Raw genomic sequence first — 21,836 nt, forward strand, 5'->3', positions numbered from 1 at the left:
ACAGCGGGACCCGGGCCTAGGCTTTCATGAGAGCTCCGTGCCGAGCCGCTCCCATTGAGAAGGATGGAGGATCCCTACCCTAGCTGAGAACCTGCTTCTGTGATAGTCTAGCTCCTACTGTACATAGGGCACCAATGTTTATACAGTGTGGATCTGCTCTGTGCTGGCAGCCCCAGCAGCTGCTCCCCTGAGCTGGACTTGGCTGAGACCTCCAGGGGCTTACCCCTGCTCTTACAGCTCCCACCAGCTTTCTAATGAGTACAGCTGGTCTGGATCGCCTCTGAAGTGTGAGCTAAGGCAGTAAGGAATGGGACCGGTCAAGCCAGTTGTGTTTTGAGAGTGGTTGGTGCTTGTTCCATGAGGCCTTCATTGGTGCATGTCCCCTCCCCTCTTAAAGGGCAGGTCTCAGACCTAAAGCTCACTCATGCATCAACACTACAGAGGTCACCAGTCCTCTAGTACAAGGTGTGTGTGTGTGTGTGTGTGTGGGTCATAGGGGGACCTCTCCCCCTGCCTTTCCCATATTGCTAAAAGGGAGGGGGTGGAGAACTAGTGCACTAAATGGCCAGCACCTGACTAGAAGAAAGAACATGGGAAGGGAGAAGGGGACAGGTGTTTTGTGCAGGAGTCAGTGATGCTGCATGGAATAGTTCTGGGAGCTCCTGCATCAGAGAGGGCTTAGTGTGGATGTGGTGCCATCTGTTGGCTGTAATGTTGCACAGCGTTCTGCAGTTTACACTAGAGCAGTGGCTCTCAACCTTTCTAGACTAGTGTCTGGTTTGTCTTATGTGCCCTCACGTTTTACCTGACTTGAGAAGTATTTGTATTTTTGTCTGATTTTGTAAGCAAACGTCACAGCAAACTATTACTGAAAATTGCTTACTTTCTCATCTGTGCCATGGAATATAAATATTGTACTTACATTTCAGTATACAGAGCAGTATAAACAAGTTATTGTAGGACATTTTAGTTTGTACTGACTTCACTAGTGCTTTTCCTGTAGCCTGTTAGAAAGCTAGATGAGTTGATGTACCCCCTGGAAAACCTCTGCGTACCCCTGGTTGACAACCACAGCCCTAGAGCATGGGTTTTCAGTCAGTGCCTACACCTAGGTGCCATTCCCTGCTTGTCAGGGAGGGGCTGCTGCGTGTGTGATATTTGCCTCCTTCCTGCCTCTTAAAGCTTCCAGTTGACTCCAGGCCTTGGGGGTACAGCGTGAGCAGTTCTGGGCCTGAAGCAGCCATGTCACACTTAGAGGTGAGGAGAAACAAAAGGGAGCTGTAAAGTATCTATTGCACATCACAGCTTCAATGGCTCAGCTGTAGGGAGCTCTAACAGGAGTAGCCACTAGGCTTGGTGGGGGGCGGGGGTAGAACCTTTAATTCACATCTCAGCCTGTTTAGGTGGCTGGCAACAGCTGCTTGGTGGTTTCTTTGAAGAGGGGCGGGGGAGGGGTTGTGGCTCTAAGGCTGGTCCAGGGCAGTTGCAATGAATGGCTCCCACCCAGCATCATTGTCTATTGATCTGTTTCCTCTGCCTTGCCAAGGCCTGGGCCATGACCACACCTGCTGGCAACATCTGTTTAGAGCCACATTGATCCTCCAGAGGGGCAGCTCTAGGCCTGTGCTTTTCTCCCACTCCACCACATGGGTGCAAGGTTAATTTTTTTTAGCCATTTGAAACCTGTAATCAGTGGTGGCGGCTCAGGTGTGAAATGGTTGATTTAATGGGTCTAGCTGCACTCAAAAGGGGTGTTAGATACCTTAGTAATAGCACTTGTCTGAGAGAATTATGCTCTAACGGGTATCAGATGCTGTTGGCAGCAGCATTTACTTCCTGCTCTTACCATTTGGGGAATATGCAGCTACTTGGATTTGAGGCTACTGCCTGAGCAACAACTGGAGAAACAAACAGGTCGACACTACAAGTGGAAAGTAGATTCCAGCTCAAGGAGACATAGCTGTAACACGCTCTGCTTGAGCTCACGGACATGAAGCTGCGGCAGGTGGGGATTCACCACCCTGAACATGATCCCAACCAGGATCCTAGGTACGTACTCCAGGGCAGCTAGCCCTTGCGTGGCCACGGGCTGGAATTTACAGACAACCCTAAAGGAAGAGATGGGATTGGCAGAAGCCCCTTACTAAATTAGGCAGTTTGCACCACTTTGGAAAAGCTCATCTTAATCATTATGTACCCTGGGGAGCTGCTCGTGCCTCATGTGGCACTAGTCTCTCTCTAACCCTTGATTGCTGTGGGGGAGGGAGGCAGCCCTGCTCTAAGCCAGGCTCCTGTTTCTTTGGAGCAAGGAGGAGCTGAAGCTCTAGGGGCAGCCAGTGATGTGACCTTGTCTAGAGAAGAGTGGAAGGGGGTAGGCCCCCAGATGCCTGAGTCCAGCTCTGCCTCCTGGGGTGTTTTTTCCTTGTTCCTGTCCCTGGGAGCCTGATGGCAAGCAGCTGTGCTGCCCAAGGTGCTGGACAGCTCTTTCAGAGCAAGGCCTCGCTCTTTTTTTGACAAGGAGACCTCTACAGCTCCCCTGGGGGGATTGGCAGGGGAAGCAACCTTAACCTAAAAGAGCTGGGCCCTGCAGCGCCTCTGCAGAATAAAATATCAAGGTGCTGCTCCGAGCTCCTTTTCACTTGTTGGTTTTGTCTACTCACTTTCTGCTGTTAGCAGCCTCTGTGAGAAAACTCCCCCAGGGACTTGTGGCTAGAAAGTGGGCTGGTGCACACATCAAGCAGTGAGCTTTAAGCCTAGTGTGCCAACCCTTTAGCAGGGGGGCCAGAATCACTGCCACACTAACCTACAATGCAGGCTGCCAGATAACTGGCATGACCCCCTTCTGCCTCATGCTTAATGGAACTGTGCTCAAATGGGTCTGTTCCTTCTGCAGATGTTGCACAGAGCTGCTATGTTAATTGCCGTGGAGCTAGGCCTATGCTTTGTGGCTTAGTGTTGCAACCTCGAGAGGAAAGCCAGTATTAATACAGGCACAAATCTCAAATCAACCTGTCTCCATATTTTCTACCTGTGCCCTGACAGAGGATCCAGCAGGGGAAGGGAAGTTCCAGTGGGAACCAAAGGCAGGAGAGGAAATTCAATCAGACATCGTAGGTGAGCAGCAGGGAAAAACACTTATCTTTCAGTGAGGTAGATACATTCTCTCTCCTCTCAGGGGCTGATCAGTCTGAAACAGTTTTTAAAAAAGGAATTTTCTCTCTAGGGGAGGTTAAGGTGCTTCCAGGATCTGCCTTTGCTGAAGTTCAGAGAACAGCAAGTTGCATTCAGCTGTGCAGTGCATTACAGTGCTGTATTAACTACAGCACGTGACCCCTGTATCATTTCCTATTGATGTCACAATCAACTGTTAAACCCTTTTCACTGCTGGATTATAAGTATTTCATTGTACTGCAAGGTAGCACTGGTGCAGGAAGATGTTTGCTTAACCAAGCCCCCCGCTTCTCCTTTAGTACAGAGATGTGGCATGGGGAAGGTACAGGGCCTGGCAGGAGCTATGGTCACTGTTCCTGCATCTGTTAAAGACAGGCCACAATTCAAAACATCACAAGCTACCGCTTTTATGAGACCATGAACCAGCATCAAACCAGCTGCCCCCTATATTACATTTGAGAAGGGGCAGGGTTTCAACGAGCCGTGCAAGAGCAGAAGAAAAAAAGCCAAGAAGGTTTTAAAAAGGGCCCCCCTCCCCTTCCTCTCTAGACGATAGTACTAAGCAAAACCATGCCTCCATCCTCTCAGCTGGCTCAGCAGTGAGGCTGAAGGACTGAATAAGCCTAGTCCACCTCCACGGCTCTCTGTGTTAGATGTCAAGTGTCAACAGGGATGGAAGCGCACAGTTCTGTAATCATGGTGGGGGACAGGCCTTTCGCATACGTCTCACAGGCTTTCTGATCCACACTCTGGCTAACATCCTTAAATCTCTTCTCCTCTCCCCCCCCCACCTTTTTTCTTGTATGAATAGACCAGGGACAGGACTGAGGCAGCGTGGGAGGATTTTGCATAGTTTTGCTGTACCTGTTCTTGCTCTGTAGAGACAAGACATCAAGCTCCAGGCTGTCACTCAGGCCTGAATGCTGAGTGCAGCGAGAAAACACTCCAGCTGAGTGAAACAGAGAGAGAAGCAGCCAGTTCCCAGCCATTCAGAGCTCCAGCTCTGCACAACTACACTAATTGTATCCAGAACATAGGACCCTTGAGCAACTAACACTGCATCGGGGCAAGCAGGCAACACACAGTTTTAGTTGCACTATAAAAGCAGGGAGTCCAAGGAGACCAAACCCATATCTTAAGCTCCCCGACCCAAGCAGCCACTGCAGTGGATTTGAGAAACAGGAGGAGGAGGATGCAGCAGTTCATTGCCCTAGAAGAAAAACACTCTGCAGCTGTTTATGCTAAACTTCTTAAACTGTCATTATTACAACCATGTAAAACACAGCATTGAACACTATGTACAGTCTGTTTGGATCAGCATAAAAAGGAAGGAGCATTTTGCTTTTCAAACTCCCTTACCAAAAAAAAGCACATACATCACAATGGTTTAAGGTAATAACAGTACATTAGAAAGAATCACAAAGGAAGATCTTCATGTTGTAAACAAAAGTAGCAATTGAAAATAAAAGCCAATGGTAGCAGATCTCTCAAAGTGCACCAAAGCGACACCAGTCTAGTCCACTGAAATGGAAAGGTTACAGTTTCAACAACAGGTGGTGCTGCATTCCTGCCACAAGGCTGCACTGCCTCTGCTCAAAGTGCTAGTTCACCAACAAAACAAAACAAAAACAGCCTAACCACCAAAAAAAAAAACCCATTGTTTTAAAACTAAATATAGTTTGGCTAAGTAAAAGTTACCTTGGGGGAGGAAGTGCTTTTCCTGAGTTAGCATGAAATAACACTGGCTTTGCCATCTGACTGGGGGCATCCTAGGAGCCCTGCATTATTTGTAGAAGTATCTTGGAATTTGTTCCCCCCCCCCCCCCCGCATGAGTCCTCCTTGTCTGTTGGAGCCCTTGTCTCTATTCCCCCCACACATGTGAAGCTGGGCATGATCGTTCCCATCTCTGCTACCACACAGCTCCTTATCAAGCCCAGATACCACAATGATGGGGGCAGTATAAGAACCTGAACAGAACTGACAGGAGTTGGAGGGGTTACTTGTTAGTACAATAAGCCCCCACCATGATGGTGGGGAATGCTTGACCCTGACAGGCTTAAATCGTCATTTGCAACAATAGATTGAAATTGAAAGATTTAAGTTGATTTGTATGTAAAGTTAATTTCACAAACAAAAAAAGTAATATGCCTGTCTATCAACAAGGCATTGCTCCAATGAGACCCACCCACAGCAGCTGGCTCTGGCGGTTTAGGCCAGTAAAACCTTTGTGCAAAGACACTGATGAAGGAAAAAGGCAAGAGTCTCATTGCTGTAGCAGCAGCTCCTCGCTCCCCCTCAGAAACACACTCAGTCCTAGACTACACAAATGGCTTTGCCTTCTCCTCACATTTTGGATTTAGTCCAAAAGGCAGCAAATGAACCAGTTCGGAGCAGGGTGGGGGGTTGCCCAAACGAAGAGAAGACACTATAGGGACTGATGGCACTTACCCCATCACCTTTAACGAGGACTCGAGGTCCTAGCTGCTCAGCCTATGGGGGAGCAAGGTGTGGTGTGACCTGTGGCCTCCAATGATGGCACTTTTATTCCTGAAGAGGAAGGTGATCCTAAACCACTTGCTGTACAGTGCTGCAGGGATCATTAGCAGTCTGAACCGAAGTCCACTGGAGTCGTCAAGAGTCTTTCTACTGCCTTCAATAGACTTTGGAACAGGTGCTAAGCTTCCAATTGGACTCCTCTTTTAGGAGAACACTGTATATATATTTCAGCTACTACCTCTGAGACAGGTGGTCAGGAAAACCCAAATAATTCTTAGAAAATATACACTTGGAATTAGCTTGGCTGCCCTCTCCCCAGTGAGACTTCATGAGAACAGGCGATACGCATCCTGAATTCAGCGTACAGGAGATGTTAGCCTTTGGGCAAGTATTGTGCGTTAGGCAGCTATTCAATGTTCTAAAGACAATCACCATTAAAAGTGTGTCTTACAAGAGGACCTAGATACTCTCCATCTCTGACTTCACAGTAGGCTAACGTCTCACACGATTCTGAATTAAAGGATATTGCTCGTCCTGCTGAAATACTGCCCAAGTATAATACACTCAGACATGTTACTCTCCAAACTACTGCACAGTTCTTGGGGAAGGACCACTAAAATAAAAGCAACTAAAGCACCTTTTCGCTACAATTGAAAATGAGCTGTGGTGGCTGAGAATCATAATACTTAGCCTTTATATAGCGCTTCACAAACATTACAACTAATCCCCACAGCACCCCTGTGAGATAGGACAGGCAGTAGGCTTACCTTCATTTCAAGGATGGGAGAACAGGCAGAGAGGTTACACAACTTGCCCAAGGCCAGAGAGGAAGCTGGTGGGAGAACAGGAATTTGAACAGGAGCTGCTGGCTGCCAGTGCTGTGCTCAGACCATCTCTTGGGAGAAATGGGGTGCTCCCTTAGAGAGCTGTCAGCGACATCAACATCAAACCACCACACACAGCTGGTCACCTGCAGGGGGTCAGGAAGGAATCCCCCCGCAATGTATTCTAGGTCTCCTTCCTCTAAAGCATTGGCCATGGCTGGAGGTGAGACACTGGACAGCGTGGGCCAGAGCTCTGTGACAGTTCTGAGCATTTTCCCTATCTCATCTGCTTGGCTGGCTGGTTCTTGCTCACATGCTTGGGGTGAAATGATTGCCATAGGTCAGACTAGATGATCTGAATGTCCTTTATGGCTTTAATCTCTAGGGGTACATCTACACTACCCCCCGATTTGGCAGGTAGCGATCGATCTATTGAGGATCGATTTATCACGTCTAGTGTAGACGCAATAAAATTGATCCCCGATCGCTCTGCTGTCGACTCCTGTACTCCTCTGCAGCAAGAGACAGAAGCGGAGTCGATGGAGGAGCGGCAGCCATCGACCCCGCGCTGTGAAGATGCGAGGTAAGTCGACCTAAGATACGTCGACTTCAGCTATGCTATTCTTGTAGCTGAAGTTGCGTATCTTAGGTTGGATTCTCTCCCCTCACCCCCAGTGTCGACCAGGCCTAGGATGCACGTTTAGGAGCTGGTCCAAAGCCCACGGAAGTCAATGGGAGTCTTTCCATTGACTTCATTGGACTTTGAACCAGACTTTTAGTATACTTCTACTCCCTAAGGGAGCCTTTCGCCAGTGTGCATGGGACACGTGTGTATATATAGGCCTGCCTCAAGTATGATCTCAAAGCATCCTAAGCTGTTGAAGGAGGCATCACATATAGTTAATTCTACAGAATCAAGTGGAATCAGGTTCCCCATTACAAAGCGTGGATGTAATAACCATGCCTAGAGCTCTATATGCTGTACTTACAGTAATTCAGGCTCCTGAACTAGAAAACAGGACTGGCATTTTTCTATAATTACAGAATATTTTCCCATTAGCTGTAAGCTTGCTTTTAAAGAAATCTGCCCCAACTTTCTTCATTCTCTAAGGGCAAGACATTTGCATTTCTGGACCACAGGCTTTAAGCTTTACAGGAAAGACCTCTTCTGAATCTTTGTGCCAAGATTTTCTCTTGGCAGCTTCTTATTCTGTTGATTTAGAGCCAGACTATTTCGAGGAGGAGCTGAGCCAAGGTTTTCAGAACGTTGCCCACCTTCCTTTCTAACTCCAGTGTGGTTTCCACACTGACACTTCAATTGCTCAAAGCAGGGACCAGTGTAGGTTTTGGAATTTTGATGAGAAGTGATCAAATCCTATTACACTCTCGTGGCTTGCTAGCTAAAGCAAAAGACCAGCCAGGGCACTGCCTCCATTGCTCAAATAAGAATACATCCTGTGTTTATTAGATTGCTACACACTGATTGGTCATTTACCAAGGCAATGGCCTCCTTTTCCTTTCAGTCAGTCCTAAGGCAGTGAGCCTGCTCACTGTCCTGGCTTCACGGAGAAAAGGACAAGATCAGACAGGCAGATTGGAAAACTGATTGTAGCTCTGCTTCGACCTTCCATCCCTGTCACATGAGGAACTCAAGGAATCTGAACAAACATTTAGTGGATCAGCACAAACCTGCAGGCTGGTGGAGAAGCATGGCACATGCACCTTTCCCACCTTCCCTTCTGCTTGCATCGGAAGTTAACTTTGCTTTCTGATAAATCCTAGCTACAGCCCAGAACAAACCCACCGAGAACAGAAGAGCGCTTTGGCACACAACATTCAGCTTCCCTTCAGGAAACCTCCCACTGCAAATGGAAAAGAGCTAGAGAACTAAGAATGGGCATACGACACTGCCCCATTGCACTCGAGGTGAAAAGATGCACAGTCTTTCCCCTGGGACGTGAGCAGTGCTCACCGGGATTTCTGGAATAAAGCTGGATGTTGCATAGACTTTATGGAAGGCTGGCTTTCCTGGTAAGAATACTCAATAGCCTTGTTTGAAGGACTGCTGGCTATTAGGACTTCAGAAAAATCTATTGCTGCAAAGGCAATTGGAAAAATGCTACTGGCCACATGGACCAAGTGCTTATTTGTAAAGAAGGCCCCTCTGTCTGTCTTCCCAAAGCTTCTCTATCTGTTTGTAACAACGGCTCAAAACCCTCTGCATCGTAGCTATTTCAACCTTAACAGAAACTAAACTCTGGTTTATGAGGCCAAGCTCTTGTGTTTATAAAAACGATGGGAGAAAAACAGTCAAAATATTTAGCACGTTAACCAGCTTTGCCTCTCTCTGCATGCGAGCAGGGGTGAAAGCACTTTGTGATTTGTCCACAGAAAAAAAACCCAGACTTTTTAACCACCTCCTGGCACCAGTACATTGTCTATTGGCCACGGTACCAACTCCTGCATGCCTCCCCAAGCATTCGTACCAAACACAGCTCAGCACAGGATCATCTCCCGTCATCTCTACCTTGGGCTGTGTTGCCTTTTTGTTGCAAACCTTTATAAGGATGGCTCATGAATAGACAGACAATGTAATTATATTGTTTGTTTCCCCTCCGTGCCCCTACCCCTGCTAAAATGTCACTGACTTGGACATTTGCATTGTGGAAGGGCAGCCTGGATAGAAACTGTTCTCTGAATGGGCTTTGGCAACCTTGGGTGGTATTTTTGGCTTTGGGGCTAGACAGGGACGTGGCTCTCTCAATGCATTTAATGACTTCTGCGCACACTGGTTGGCAGCCACAACCTCAAGTTCTGCCCCTCCATCAGCTGCCGTCAAGGCTGCACCTACATGACGACTGCCCTCTTGCAAAGGCAATGCCATTTTTTTTTGGTTCAAGTCCTGCTCGGTAGCATGAGCCACATGAAGTGGGGTGGTGGTTTTAACTATTTTATAGGGGGTGGACTGGCCCTGTAAAGCCGGGGATGACAGGTGTCGGTCGTGTAGACCCTCTGCCAGCTGAACTGCCCCAGAGTCAAGCATAGATAAGATTGGCACACTGCCGCTGCCACCAGACAGTCTCTGATGAGGAAGTGAGTTGAAGACTGGGTGGCCTAGTCCTAATGTCTGCTTTGCTGGGTCTATGCTCCCTTCTGAGTGCATCCCCAGATCTGCAATCTCACCCACAGATGCAGACTTGGGTACCGAGGATTTTAAATCTGGTTTGTTCTGTGGCACTGCACTGCTAAGTTTCTCGATACTGGGCACCTGCCCAGAAGAGTTATCCTCACTGTACTCCAACTCGGATATGTTGTCATACTGAGATACGTTAGAAGGCCGTCGTCTACCATCTAGCAGAGGAAGAGAGAGAGTATCAAGGGCCTTCTCCATACACAAGACAGGCACTTGTACTTTCTCTGACAAATCGCAAGGAGAAGCAAGGTTTTGTTCTGGTGCTGAGCGTGAGTCTGTACTGGGAGGCCGGTGCTGCTGCTCTGGAGGCAGCCCTGTCAGTAAATCCACCGGGAAGATGGTAGCACTCGTGTCTTCAGGACTCGAGATGTTTTGCACAGAAGCGTCTGAGGGTCTTTGTTCGGCAAGGGAAGGAAGAGACGGCGTTTGGTTTGGCAACTCCTGACCTGCTAATATATTATTGTGATTGACAGGCAGGTCTACTTGGAGGTTGTGGCTCTGGGTGGCAATGTCCCCTGCAGAGTTGTCCATGGCTGTCCCTTCGGGTTGTGCTTGCTGAGGTGCCTGCAGCTGAGCTGTGTGGAGAATGGCCTGGTTTGTGTTACCTACAGCAGGGGAGGGGCTATGTTCCTGCAGTTCCTCTTTACCACTTCCTGCACTGAGAGTCTGAGGACTCTCTTGTGAGACAGCATCCCTGCTCACTGGTGGTGCATCCTGGCTCTCCGGGAGGGCCTGAATCTCATTCTCCTCTGGAGGAGACAGCTCCTGTGACGGGGTTTCACCAGCAACTTTCTTTGGCTCCTCCACCTGATTTTCTTCTCTATGCTGGTTTTCCTCCTGGCATTGCTGGTGGCCCTTAAATGGATGCTGATGCACATCTGTTGCTGCTGCCGGTGAGGGAGGCCCATCCTGCTGCAGAGGAGGGAGCCTCTCGTTTATTGCCATGTTCGCGTTACCAATAGTTTCATTCAGATGAGCAGGGCTGTTGTTTGGAGAGGACAGCTTTGTATCTCGGTCAGGGTTGAGGTCAGTGGCAGCCTTATTCTGGCCATTCGCTGCAATACTGGGTTTCAGTGCCACGAGATTTAGAGAAAGTTCCAACCCCAAAGGTTTCTTAGGGAATTCTTCAGGTTTTGCTATAAGGAAAAAAAACACACATATTAATCTCTCTTTCAAGGCGTGCTTTAACAAGTCCAGCAAGACAGGCCATTGGGAGGGATCTGAACCGTGTCCAACAAACATCCGCCCTTCAAAAGGGGGACGCTTTAGTCACTCAGTGCAAACAGTGTTTGAAAAACAAAGATGGAGATCACACATTAGCCTACCTACGAGAGGTGCCATTAGCCACACCGGCAACCTGGGAAACTCCAGCATGATCCCCAAGCTCACTGGCCTCCTGTTCTAGCAGGTTTGCCATCTAAGGCAGGACTTTCATCTATAAACATTAAAATTTTTCATTTTACTAACGGCTGATGTTGGGATTGCCGCCAAAGGTAGTTAGGCGCCAAAATTTCAATGGCATTTCAGTGCCAGAATCCCAGTCTGAATCTGTACTTAAGCAGATAAGAAATGGTCAACCAATTTGTAGTTCATCATGGTCCTGCTGCTGTCTTCCTTGCTCATGTGCAATAGTGCCTCACTCAGAGGGTAGTGTTCCCTCATCTCCCACTGCGTTCCCTCATCTCCACACACAAGCACTTTTTCATCTTAATGAAATTATTAGTAGCACAAATGCAGCCATAAATGAGGACAATGATTTAACTGGGGCTCCTTGCTGAATGAGACACAACCTGGCCATCAGAGTCAGTACTAGATCGTTAAAATGTTACTATTCCATGTTGTAATTATATAGCTGGATTTTTATGCTTAACAGTAAACCTGCAAAGGAGAAAAATTAGGTGTATGTTCTGATTTTGCTTCTTTATGATGTATAAAGGTGGCCTAAAATGGCTTAACAAAAACCATTTTATTCTCCTTGTTTTGTTAACATTACACAGTCAGGTCCTGTCTAGCTGGAAGATTCGATGGTGACTGGAGAACTAGTGAAATGGTAGCATCCCAATATAATTATTAAAAATGTGGATTACTGTACATTGGGACATCTTACAAACTAAACAGACACATGGGGGAACTGACTGGCCAAAGGTCACAGAGCCGGTCAGTGGCAGAGTGGTAACAGAACACAGGTCTCCAGTGCCCTATTAGTCTGACCACCACAGTGCTTCCCCAGGAGTGAAAAGCCTGAGCGGTTGAAAGAAGAGAGGATTTCCACACCTCCAGGCTGTTTGGGTTTATTTTATTGTGTAATTGTTAGCATCTATTTTAACTTCAGTGATGAACCAGTTGGATAAAGGAGGCCTTTGTTAAAGATTGATATCTTTTGTGAGCCAGAGGTCAGCCCCCAAAAGCAGGATGCACCAGAACTGACATTTCTGATACTGTTACGGTATAAACAAGCAAAGCAAAGCAGGTGGGCACTGGGAGTCAGGACGCCTGGGTTTTATTCATTGTGCAGCTCTGGGTAAGTCACTTAACCTCTTTGTCTCTGTTTATCTGTAAAATGGACATATTTTGCTGTTCACAACTTTGTTGTGATATTTCAGGCAAGACTGAATCTTTACACAGGGCAAGATGCATGGGTCAGCATGCATCTGCACCCGTCCAGAGGCAGCCAGGCAAAGGAATGGTGACCCATCATGGTGCCTTTCTTGGATCTCCCTGTATTCCACAGGGAAATTCATGTGTGCTAGTTTGTCAGGTGCTGCTACCTCCTCCCCTTGCCTACCTGTGTGGGGGGGGGGAAGGGGAGGGGAACACACCCTCCTCTATGCACACACCAGCAACCTGGGTAGCCTGTAAAGCAGAGCAGAGGGGAAGCTATCATATTCTCTTATCCCCCTGAACAAGCAGGTATGGCAAGTGACAATCTCAGCCTTAAGTTTTGCAATCTTTTCTCTGAGGAGCTCAAAGTTCTTTACCGGTATCAATCAATGATTATGTTCAATAATTAATTCCCTCTTACCATATAAGAAAAGCATTTCCATGTGTGTGTTTTGTTGTCAGCTGATCAGGGTTTCTTAGTCTGATTATACCCACAGTCCCAAACAGGAGTTTCCATAAAAGTTAAACGGGCTCCAAACCACCCTGATTTGAGGTCGCAGAACCTGGTTCCCCTTAGCCAATCTCTAGTTACAGACTGACACAAGAGTCCCTCAAAACAGACTTAGAGAGAACTGCAGACTCACAGTTCAGTGCAATCATGCTGTATTCATGTACTTACCCAGGTGGGGTTTTGTGAGTGTTTCATTTATTTTTCAATAAGTGTTTCTACAGCAGGAGCCATAGCCAACTGAGTTTCCATCTCAATTTATGCTAAGGGGGCTCTATCTAACCACTCACCTGGAATACAATGCTACAACATGAAGAGGGCAATTACCATGGCAACCCCTGCACTATGTGAAACACAACATTGCCCCTCCTTGCCCTGTGAAGTGCCAGTGGCTGGGAAGCTCACACCCCCAGAAAATCTGTGTAACCAAAACAAGGCATGCAGACCACAGCTGCAACATCTGTCTTAATTCAAACATGCAAAGACTCTGCAAATCAGAACAACAACAAAATACCCAGGAGGAGCAGAGTGATGCAACTTGGGGATAAAAATCACATTAATGACAAACGGCACATAGGGCCAGATTTTCAAAAGAGCTCATGCTCCAATTTAAGTACTGAAATAATCAGCCAGATTTTCAAAAGAGCTCAGCATGCCTATTGCTGAGCTTTGCCGAAAAATCCACATATCTCCCTAGGAGCTGTCTGGTCTCAGATTATAACAGTGACATAAAGCCACCACTGCTCAACTCTGTCTTTGCACCCAAGAGATCTTGAACAAAACAGAGATCTGGGGTCACACAATTGCCTCTGCAATTCAAAAGGCCACAGCAGTTAGCCTCTTCCTGCTGTTTAGAGAGAAAAGAATCCTGAAAAAATTGCATTGCTCTGGCCCTGAAAGATATGGTTAGTGCTGGCACCAAGGAGTTAATTTCAACTGCTTGGCCTACCGTGGGCTGTAGAAATAAAATTGGAATTAATGCTGCTTTCATGCTCTGCCTACCTGGGGGTGGAAGGTCAAATTTCATTTTGCGCAATTCAGTCATGGACGTTTGCAACTGTTCAATAATAATATCATCTTCATAATGCAGAGAAGCAGCAATTCTCTCCTGCAGGAATTCCCGTAAGTCCTCCAGGGACATCTTCAGTAAGCGTTCTAGTGGACAGCAGAAAACACAGCCAAATGTGAGAACAACGTGGTATCTCAATTAGATGGGGGGCAGAAGGGGGAAGGAATCCAGACAGCATTTCTACTGGATCAGCAATTTTAACTCTATCAGTACAGGAGATTCGTTTTACATTTAAGTTAAAATGTGGGGCAGAACACACAATGCATGTGGCTTCCTTTTTCCATGTGTTTTTCTACCTGGTATTTATGGTTCTCTCAAGTCGATCTCTAGTCTCAATCCTGCAAACATTTATGTTTGCATGTAACTTTACTCAGGTGAGTAGTTCTCATGGTCTTTGTTGGGATCATTGAATGAGTAAGATTATGCAGGTGCATAAATGTTTACAGGTTCAGGGCCTTGGTTCAGGCGACAGAATGTGTCTGACTGTTCCTGAATGTTTCTTTTACACCTCTAGGGGGAGTAAAGCTGCATGTTACAGACACAACAGATTAATGGTGGATAGTGCAACCTGAGGTGGCTTAGCACAGACATTCAGAATTGGTGCCTCACACTCTTCCTGTATCTAATGTATGATTTCGCCGCCATCTGTGATGGAGAGCAGCCACTGCCATTAGCCACCTGTCCCACTGCATTGTTCATCAAGGCTTAATTTGTCCAGTTTTCCTCTCTCTTTCTTTACATACAATACTTCACATGCACAAACCAGTTACTTTTAATTAAGGGCTTGTCCACATAGAGACTTAGTGCACAGCAAGCAGAGGTGTAAATCTACCCTGCACTAGCCTGCTGTGCACCAACTGGCTGAGCGGACCCTGCTACCGCACACTGAAAGTTCCACAGTGCACTTGGATCTACTGCTAAGATTTCTTTCTTGGTAAGATTTTTAAACAATTATAGGAAGTTTAGGATGGATGCAGATAAATAGCACTCACCCACTTATAAATGCACCTATCCTGCTAATGTACTAATGGTATCCATGTGATGGATGCATGGTTACCATGCACCTTTGACCATTACACCAGCACTCCGTCCACTAATCCATCTCTTCAGGATTTATTCAAACATTCCAAACCTCAGAGCAGCTTCAAACCCCTGCATCTGTCCTGTTCCCTCTAAAAAAGCTGCATGGCCAAAGCCTTCAATGAGCAATATTCACTACTGCCCAGTGACAGGTTTAGGAGCTGACCTCTCTATCCTGTGACCCGATATGGCTACAAATGAGAGCCTTGTACCACTGGAAAGACGAGATGCTGAGTTTTCCAATAAGACCAGCAGGGCCCTGAAGTCCTGAAATATCTAACTGTAAGGCAGTGACATTTTAATGTAAATAAAAGCAATTTCAGGTCATTTTTAGAAGTATTTTTATAAATGCGTTATTGTATTGCTCTCTCGTCTGAGCCTTGTTTAGTTGGACTAAGGAACATGACTTTGCAGAAGAAGAGATGCAAATAAAACAAAATAGTCCCACTAACATTTTTAAATGTGCTCTAAAACACTCTTAAAATAGTTTTTCTGTAAAGCATGTTATACATGTATACAATACAGTACACGGCATCAGAAAGCGCATTTTGCAATGTTTACAGTTCTGTAGATTGGGCCCAGGATTGCAGCATGCTGGGGGACTTTTTTTTTTTTTTTTTTTTAAAGACTTTGGATGTTTCAGTGCAGGAACTGTGTCTTCTTTGGTGTATGTACCTGGCGCTAACAGAACCTAGCAATCAAGCACAAAGCATTCATCTCCACCGCCAATGTGCGCTGAGCAAGGCCGGGCTCCTGTAGGACATACTGCACTGGTCCACTGAGGGGAATTTCCCAGTGGCTGATGGAAGTCCTGCAGCAGAGGATGCCCTGAGTAACTCTCTTCTCTCCCTCAGTATACTGAGCCGGTGGGATTTGGCCCTTGGAGAGTAGATGTGAAAAGGCCAATGTGCCTTTTTTGAGCGCAAAGGCATAGTTCCCCTCTGGCGTTAAGAGTCAAACATGGGACTGTGTGTAGTAATTTGCTTTCTCTGAAATCCAGGTGAGGCCTGAAACTGCACCAGTCTGTAATGTCCAGTAGGGGTTGCATGGTATCATACATGTGTAAATCCAACGATACAGAGAAAAAAGCCAACCAGCCAACTGTGGAGCACCATCACATGGTGTAAATGGACACAGCTTCAGGAGATGCACCCATTTTGGTCAGATCTGTATCTTGGTGCAATTAAAGTAAAAGAAAAAAAAACTTTCAACCCAACGCTGGGCTTGTCTCTCCCTAAGCCCTTCCTGACTGAGGAGGTTAAATCTAAACCCTAGGCTCTAACGATAGGATCATCCCTGCTGAATGGGGAAGTCAAGCAAGTCTGCTGAGCCGCTTACTTTTGTGCAGCTTCAGGATGGTGTACGCCATGGCTGTCAGAACCCGTTCTCCTTCCAGGATGTAGATATCCCACAACCGCAAAGTGAGCGTGAAGGGAGTCTGTTTACAAAAAGAAGCGGGTTAGATGTGATGATTTGGGGAATCTGCCTGTAAAATGTATGGATTCTGGGTGAGATTATGAACCAGGGGTAGGCAACCTATGGCATGCGAGCCGAAGGCGGCACCCGAGCTGATTTTCAGTGGCACTCACACTGCCCAGGTCCTGGCCACCAGTCAAGGGGGGCTGTGCATTTTAATTTAATTTTAAATGAAGCTTCTTAAACATTTTAAAAACCTTATTTACTTTACATACAACAATAGTTTAGTTATATATTATAGACTTATAGAAAGAGACCTCCTAAAAACGTTAAAATGTATGACTGGCACGTGAAACCTTAAATTAGAGTGAATAAATGAAGACTCGGCACACCACTTCCGAAAGGTTGCCAACCCGTTATGAACCCTTTCCCTATAAGTATCTGTACCAATCTGCCAATTTCATCTGAGGCTCGTTGGTGCCTCTCTGTGCTTTTGCCTTTATGCTGGATCGAAATACCAAAGGTGGTAACAAAAGAGGGTCACTGACTTAACGTTACTTGACATGGAACAGCACTAAACAACAGACTGCCTCCCCACCAGGAGAAGGTGTGGGACACCTTCAAGTGTGACAGACCCAGACCAGTGGGGTACAGGAGTCTGGTATAGGGCAAATATACTGGTCACTGGATGAGTAGTTTTCTGTTCCCTGAGTGACCAGAGCAGGGGCTGCACTAGAGTAATCAGGAACCTGCTAGAACCAATTAAGGCAGACAGGCTGATTAGAACACCTGCAACCAATCAAGGCAGGCTAATCAGGGCACCTGGGTTTAAAAAGGAGCTCACTTCAGTTTGTGGGGGGCATGAGGAGCTGGGAGCAAGAGGTCCAAGGAGCTGAGAGTGCGAGAGTGAGCTGCTGGAGGACTAAGGAGTACAAGTGTTATCAGACACCAGGAGGAAGGTCCAGTGGTGAGGATAAAGAAGGTGTTTGGAGGAGGCCATCGGGAAGTAGCCCAGAGAGTAGTAGCTGTCATGCAGCTGTTACAAGAGGTACTATAGACAGCTGCGATCCACAGGGCCTTGGGCTGGAACCCGGAGTAGAGGGCAGGCCCGGGTTCCCGCCAAACCTCTCAACTCCTGATCAGACACAGGAGGAGTTGACCCAGACTGTGGGTTCCACCAGAAGGGAAGATCACTGAGGTGAGCAAATCTGCCAATAAGCGCAGGACCCACCAAGGTAGAGGAGGAACTTTGTCACACAGGGGAGAGCTCACCTAGCAACAAAGGTACCCATAATACACTGTGGTCCCCTGTTGAGGCTGACCAGGGAGTCACCTGATGTAGGAGACAGGAAGGTGATAAAGGGCAGAAGCTGGGTTTTTTTCTTCTCTCTCTTTAGCCATTTTTCACCAGCTTAAGATGAGTAAACTGCTGTGGGAGCTGGGTGAGGCAAAGCAGGGGAGATCCCGCCTACACGAACACACAATGTGAGCGAGAGGAAACGCGTGTAGGACGTATTATTTTTGTATGGATCTGTGTATGTCTCATGCAATTTATTAAAGAGCAACAGCACTGTAGAACTCTGTGCAGTGTGTGTGTTATATGCTACAACTACCATGTGGCCTGTGAGTTAAATTGTATCTCTAAAGGCTCACTCCTTTGGTGGGATTCTGGGAGAGGTTGCGTTTAAATGACAGGGGCAGGCTGAGGAGTCAGCACTGGTTCCAAGGGTTAGGCAGCAGGAGTGCCTGGTTACAGCTCTCAGGGTTGTGTGGCGCTAGACAGAGGGTCTGCACTCAAAGAGCATCAAGGGACCCCAAGACTGGGGCAGTGCCTGGAATCTGTTCAGACTTGAAGCTTAAAACACCAGGGAATCCAGATGCTGGATTGCCATCCAGGCACTGTGGTGGTCTGCCAGCAAGGGGAATCGGACACAATCCATAACAGATGGCATGGGTATTTTGCCCCAGTGCTATTCTAACTGGATTGATCTGCTCAGGAATGACAGTGCATAGAATGTACCATAAACCTTCCGATTAACACCCCAACGTAGCACAGAGATGCTTTGTTTTCAGGACCGATTTAGGGTTGTGCGTGTATTATGAGCTACAATTCTGGTTTTAAAACAATTGTTCACACGGTTGGCTGGCCAGAGAGTTGCAGTTACAATGTTCCTTCCTTGGGACCATAAGGTGAAAAAAATTCAATCTGAGACAACCTGAAAATGGATTTCCTACCTTGGAAAGTTGTTACTATATTTAGTTTTGCAAGTATGTGAAAGCTTTGCTATTTTCAAGGCTGGACACAAAAATCAGCAGAATAGACCATGGCCTGTTTAACTGGATGATCCTGGGCCTGTCTAGTATGTTCCTATCTAGGAAGGAACAATCAGTTTCACACATACAGAATGGGAAGAGACTGTCTAGGAAGGAGTATGGCAGAAAGGGATCTAGGGGTTATAGTGGACCATAGCTAAATATGAGTCAACAGTGTGATGCTGTTGCAAAAAAAGCAAACGTGAGTTTGGGATGCATTAACAGGTGTGTTGTGAGCAAGACACGAGAAGTCATTCTTCCGCTCTACTCTGCGCTGGTTAGGCCTCAACTGGAGTATTGTGTCCAGTTCTGGGCTCTGCATTTCAAGAAAGATGTGGAGAAATTGGAGAGGGTCCAGAGAAGAGCAACAAGAATGATTAAAGGTCTTGAGAACATGCCCTATGAAGGAAGGCTGAAAGAATTGGGTTTGTTTAGTTTGGAAAAGAGAAGACTGAGAGGGGACATGATAGCAGTTTTCAGGTATCTAAAAGGGTGTCATCAGGAGGAGGGAGAAAACTTGTTCACCTTAGCCTATAAGGATAGAGCAAGAAGCAATGGGCTTAAACTGCAGCAAGGGCGGTTTAGGTTGGACATTAGGAAAAAGTTCCTAACTGTCAGGGTGGTTAAACACTGGAATAAATTGCCTAGGGAGGTTGTGGAATCTCCATCTGTGGAGATATTTAATACTAGATTAGATAAATGTCTATCCGGGATGGTCTAGACAGTATTTGGTTCTGCCATGAGGGCAGGGGACTGGACTCAATGACCTCTTGAGGTCCCTTCCAGTCCTAGAGTCTATGAATCTATATTAAGGCAGCTTTGCACTGCTCTGGTGGAACAAAGCTGCCCTCAAGCCAACAGTGTGGGAATTCCATCAGTGTAGGGGAATCTTTTGTGGGGCACAGCCACTGAAGTGGCTCCTTTGCCGCTCCCTGCGGCTTTGACCATAGAAGTGTGGCCGGGAAAAAGAAGTGGACAGGCTCCTTTACACTCATTTGATTCCTGACTGCTGGAATATCCTGTAGGGGCCATTGGCAGCTGCTCTATGCCAGCAGCCAGACCAATTTAAACAGAAGAGGCTTGGCTGTGAAAGGTGTTGAGCAACCTCATTTTCCAGTGAAGTCGGTGAGAACTGCAGGTGGCTTAACACCTTCGACAACTCGGCCATTTCTGTTGTGATACCTAATTATGGACTCAGGAGTCTATATTTATTTGCTGAAGTTTGAAAATTTTGGTCACAGCAGTTAATTTATTTCAGAGTACATGAACTTTACAGGACTATACTATACTGCCTTCCATCCAAAGATCTCAAAGTCCTTTACGAGAGTAATGAACTCACCCTACTGAAGTAAGTATTATCCTCTTTATAAAGCTGGGGAAACAGATGCTCAGTGAGGGTAAGTGATTTAGCAGATTTGTTGCAGAGCCAAGGAAAATAAAAATCTGACTGCCACGCCTATACTTTTGCCCTAAAATCATCTTTCCATCTATTATTCATGGTGACCGTCTGAGCGGCATGCAGTTATTTTAGGCCTGTCTCCTGCTGGGTATATGTTTTATGAAAATATGCAAAATATCTTGGCCTATAAAATATTCATAGAATCTTATTAGAAAAATATATAAAAATTCCCAGATACACTAGAGAAAATCCACTCTGGATCCAGGTTGCCAAGTAGAAGCTCTCCAAAGAACAGCCCTCACCCGGTCAATGAAGCACTGCAGGAACCACTTGGTTGTGTAAATCCCCGTTGTCATCTGCTCCTTGTCCTAGAATGAGACAGCAAGCAAAGAGATGTTTACTTCACTGGACCGGCTGCTGGAGCCTTGTGTAAAACTCATGTTTTTTTTAAATACTGATTTCTGGCCGAGGTCCTGGAAATGGTTTGTCAGGCTTCAGACGGGTCTATGAAGCGTCATCTCATCTGAAATGTGTCTCCTGTCCCTACTTAAATGACAGTAAGACCAACCCAAACCCGAGCCTCACTGTAGTTACATTTGTACCCCTGGTTTCAGCTGCTCCAGATAGACTTAGCCCCATACAAGTGCCAGCATGCCACAGAAAAGGCATTTGTGCTAGAGGGTTTTCTGGCCCAATTTCCAGACAAGAGAGGTCTGCAAAAAGTTCAGGCAACAGAAACACAAATGAGTCCAATTAATAACATTGTTTTTACACCTCTTCCATTCAAGGATCTCAAAGTGCTATGAGCAAAGGCTGAAGGAACTGGGTATGTTTAGTTTGGAAAAGAGAAGAGGAGGAACATGACAGTGGTCTTCTGATACGTGAAAGGCTGCCATAAAAAAAAAAGATGGAGAAAAGTTGCTCTTTTGCTGCAGAGGGCAGGACAAGAGGCAGTGGGTTCAAACTACGTGCATAGCAGATTTAGATTACATCTCAGGAAAAACTTTCTAACTGTAAGAACAGCAGGGGAATGGAATAGACGCCTCGGGAGGTTGTGGACGCTCCGTCACTGGTGGTTTTCAAAAGGAGGCTGGACAGCCACCCGTCTTGGATGGTTTAGACGCAACAAATCCTGCAGCTTGGCGGGGGTTAGACTAGTTGACCCTTGAGGCCCCTTCTAACCCTGTGGTTCTATGATTCAAACAATCAAACCTCACGATGCTCACCTGACATAGGCAAGAAGAGAAGCATCCTATAATAATTCTAGACATGCTTAGAGACAAAATTGTTTGCTACACCACATTCACATAACAGGCTCCAAAACAAGCCCTTACTTGCTGAGCTAAAGGAGACACGTAACTAGTTGTACTGGTTCATTGCCTGTGTGGTCTGCTGGCACTAGAAGGAGACAGGTTCCCACATACTTGAGCAGCTTGGACACGATCTAGTAGAGGGCAACAGCACACAGACAAGTGTGTTCATGGCTATGTGAATTTTTGGATCCTTATTAAATGGGCCTTTTGAACATTTGCGACCACTAGTTTCAAGCCTGCTCTCCTTCTGCTCCCCCCTCACTCTGGTGCTAGGTGAAAAATTGCAGGGTGTGCCTTACTGGAGGGATGATGTGCAACACATGCACCTGTATGAAAACAAGAGAAGAACTGCTGTGCTATCAGAAAAGACAAACTGAGGGAGGAGCCCCAGAAACAAGGGGGAACACCTCCAGAACTACCCCTCCTGTCAGCTGCACTCCCCACCAGTCCAG

At 46.6% G+C, this 21,836-nt stretch overlaps 1 protein-coding gene across 4 annotated transcripts in view; it reads right to left on the minus strand.

Moving 5' to 3' along the window:
- Positions 1 to 4,406: 4,406 nt before the first annotated feature.
- LOC123369505 overlaps positions 4,407 to 21,836 on the minus strand; it is a 182,007-nt gene continuing 164,577 nt past the window's right edge. For all 4 annotated transcript variants that reach the window (XM_045015161.1, XM_045015158.1, XM_045015159.1 and 1 more), the window contains 4 exons: positions 20,374 to 20,439; positions 16,282 to 16,381; positions 13,797 to 13,949; positions 4,407 to 10,821 (listed from right to left, as the gene is read on the minus strand). In XM_045015161.1, the coding sequence (XP_044871096.1) occupies positions 9,125 to 10,821; positions 13,797 to 13,949; positions 16,282 to 16,381; positions 20,374 to 20,439 (2,016 nt within the window). In that variant the 3' untranslated portion in view covers positions 4,407 to 9,124. The remainder of the gene's footprint in view (positions 10,822 to 13,796; positions 13,950 to 16,281; positions 16,382 to 20,373; positions 20,440 to 21,836) is intronic.

This window comes from Mauremys mutica, chromosome 4, assembly GCF_020497125.1.
Source record: "Mauremys mutica isolate MM-2020 ecotype Southern chromosome 4, ASM2049712v1, whole genome shotgun sequence".
Classification (NCBI taxonomy): domain Eukaryota; kingdom Metazoa; phylum Chordata; order Testudines; family Geoemydidae; genus Mauremys; species Mauremys mutica.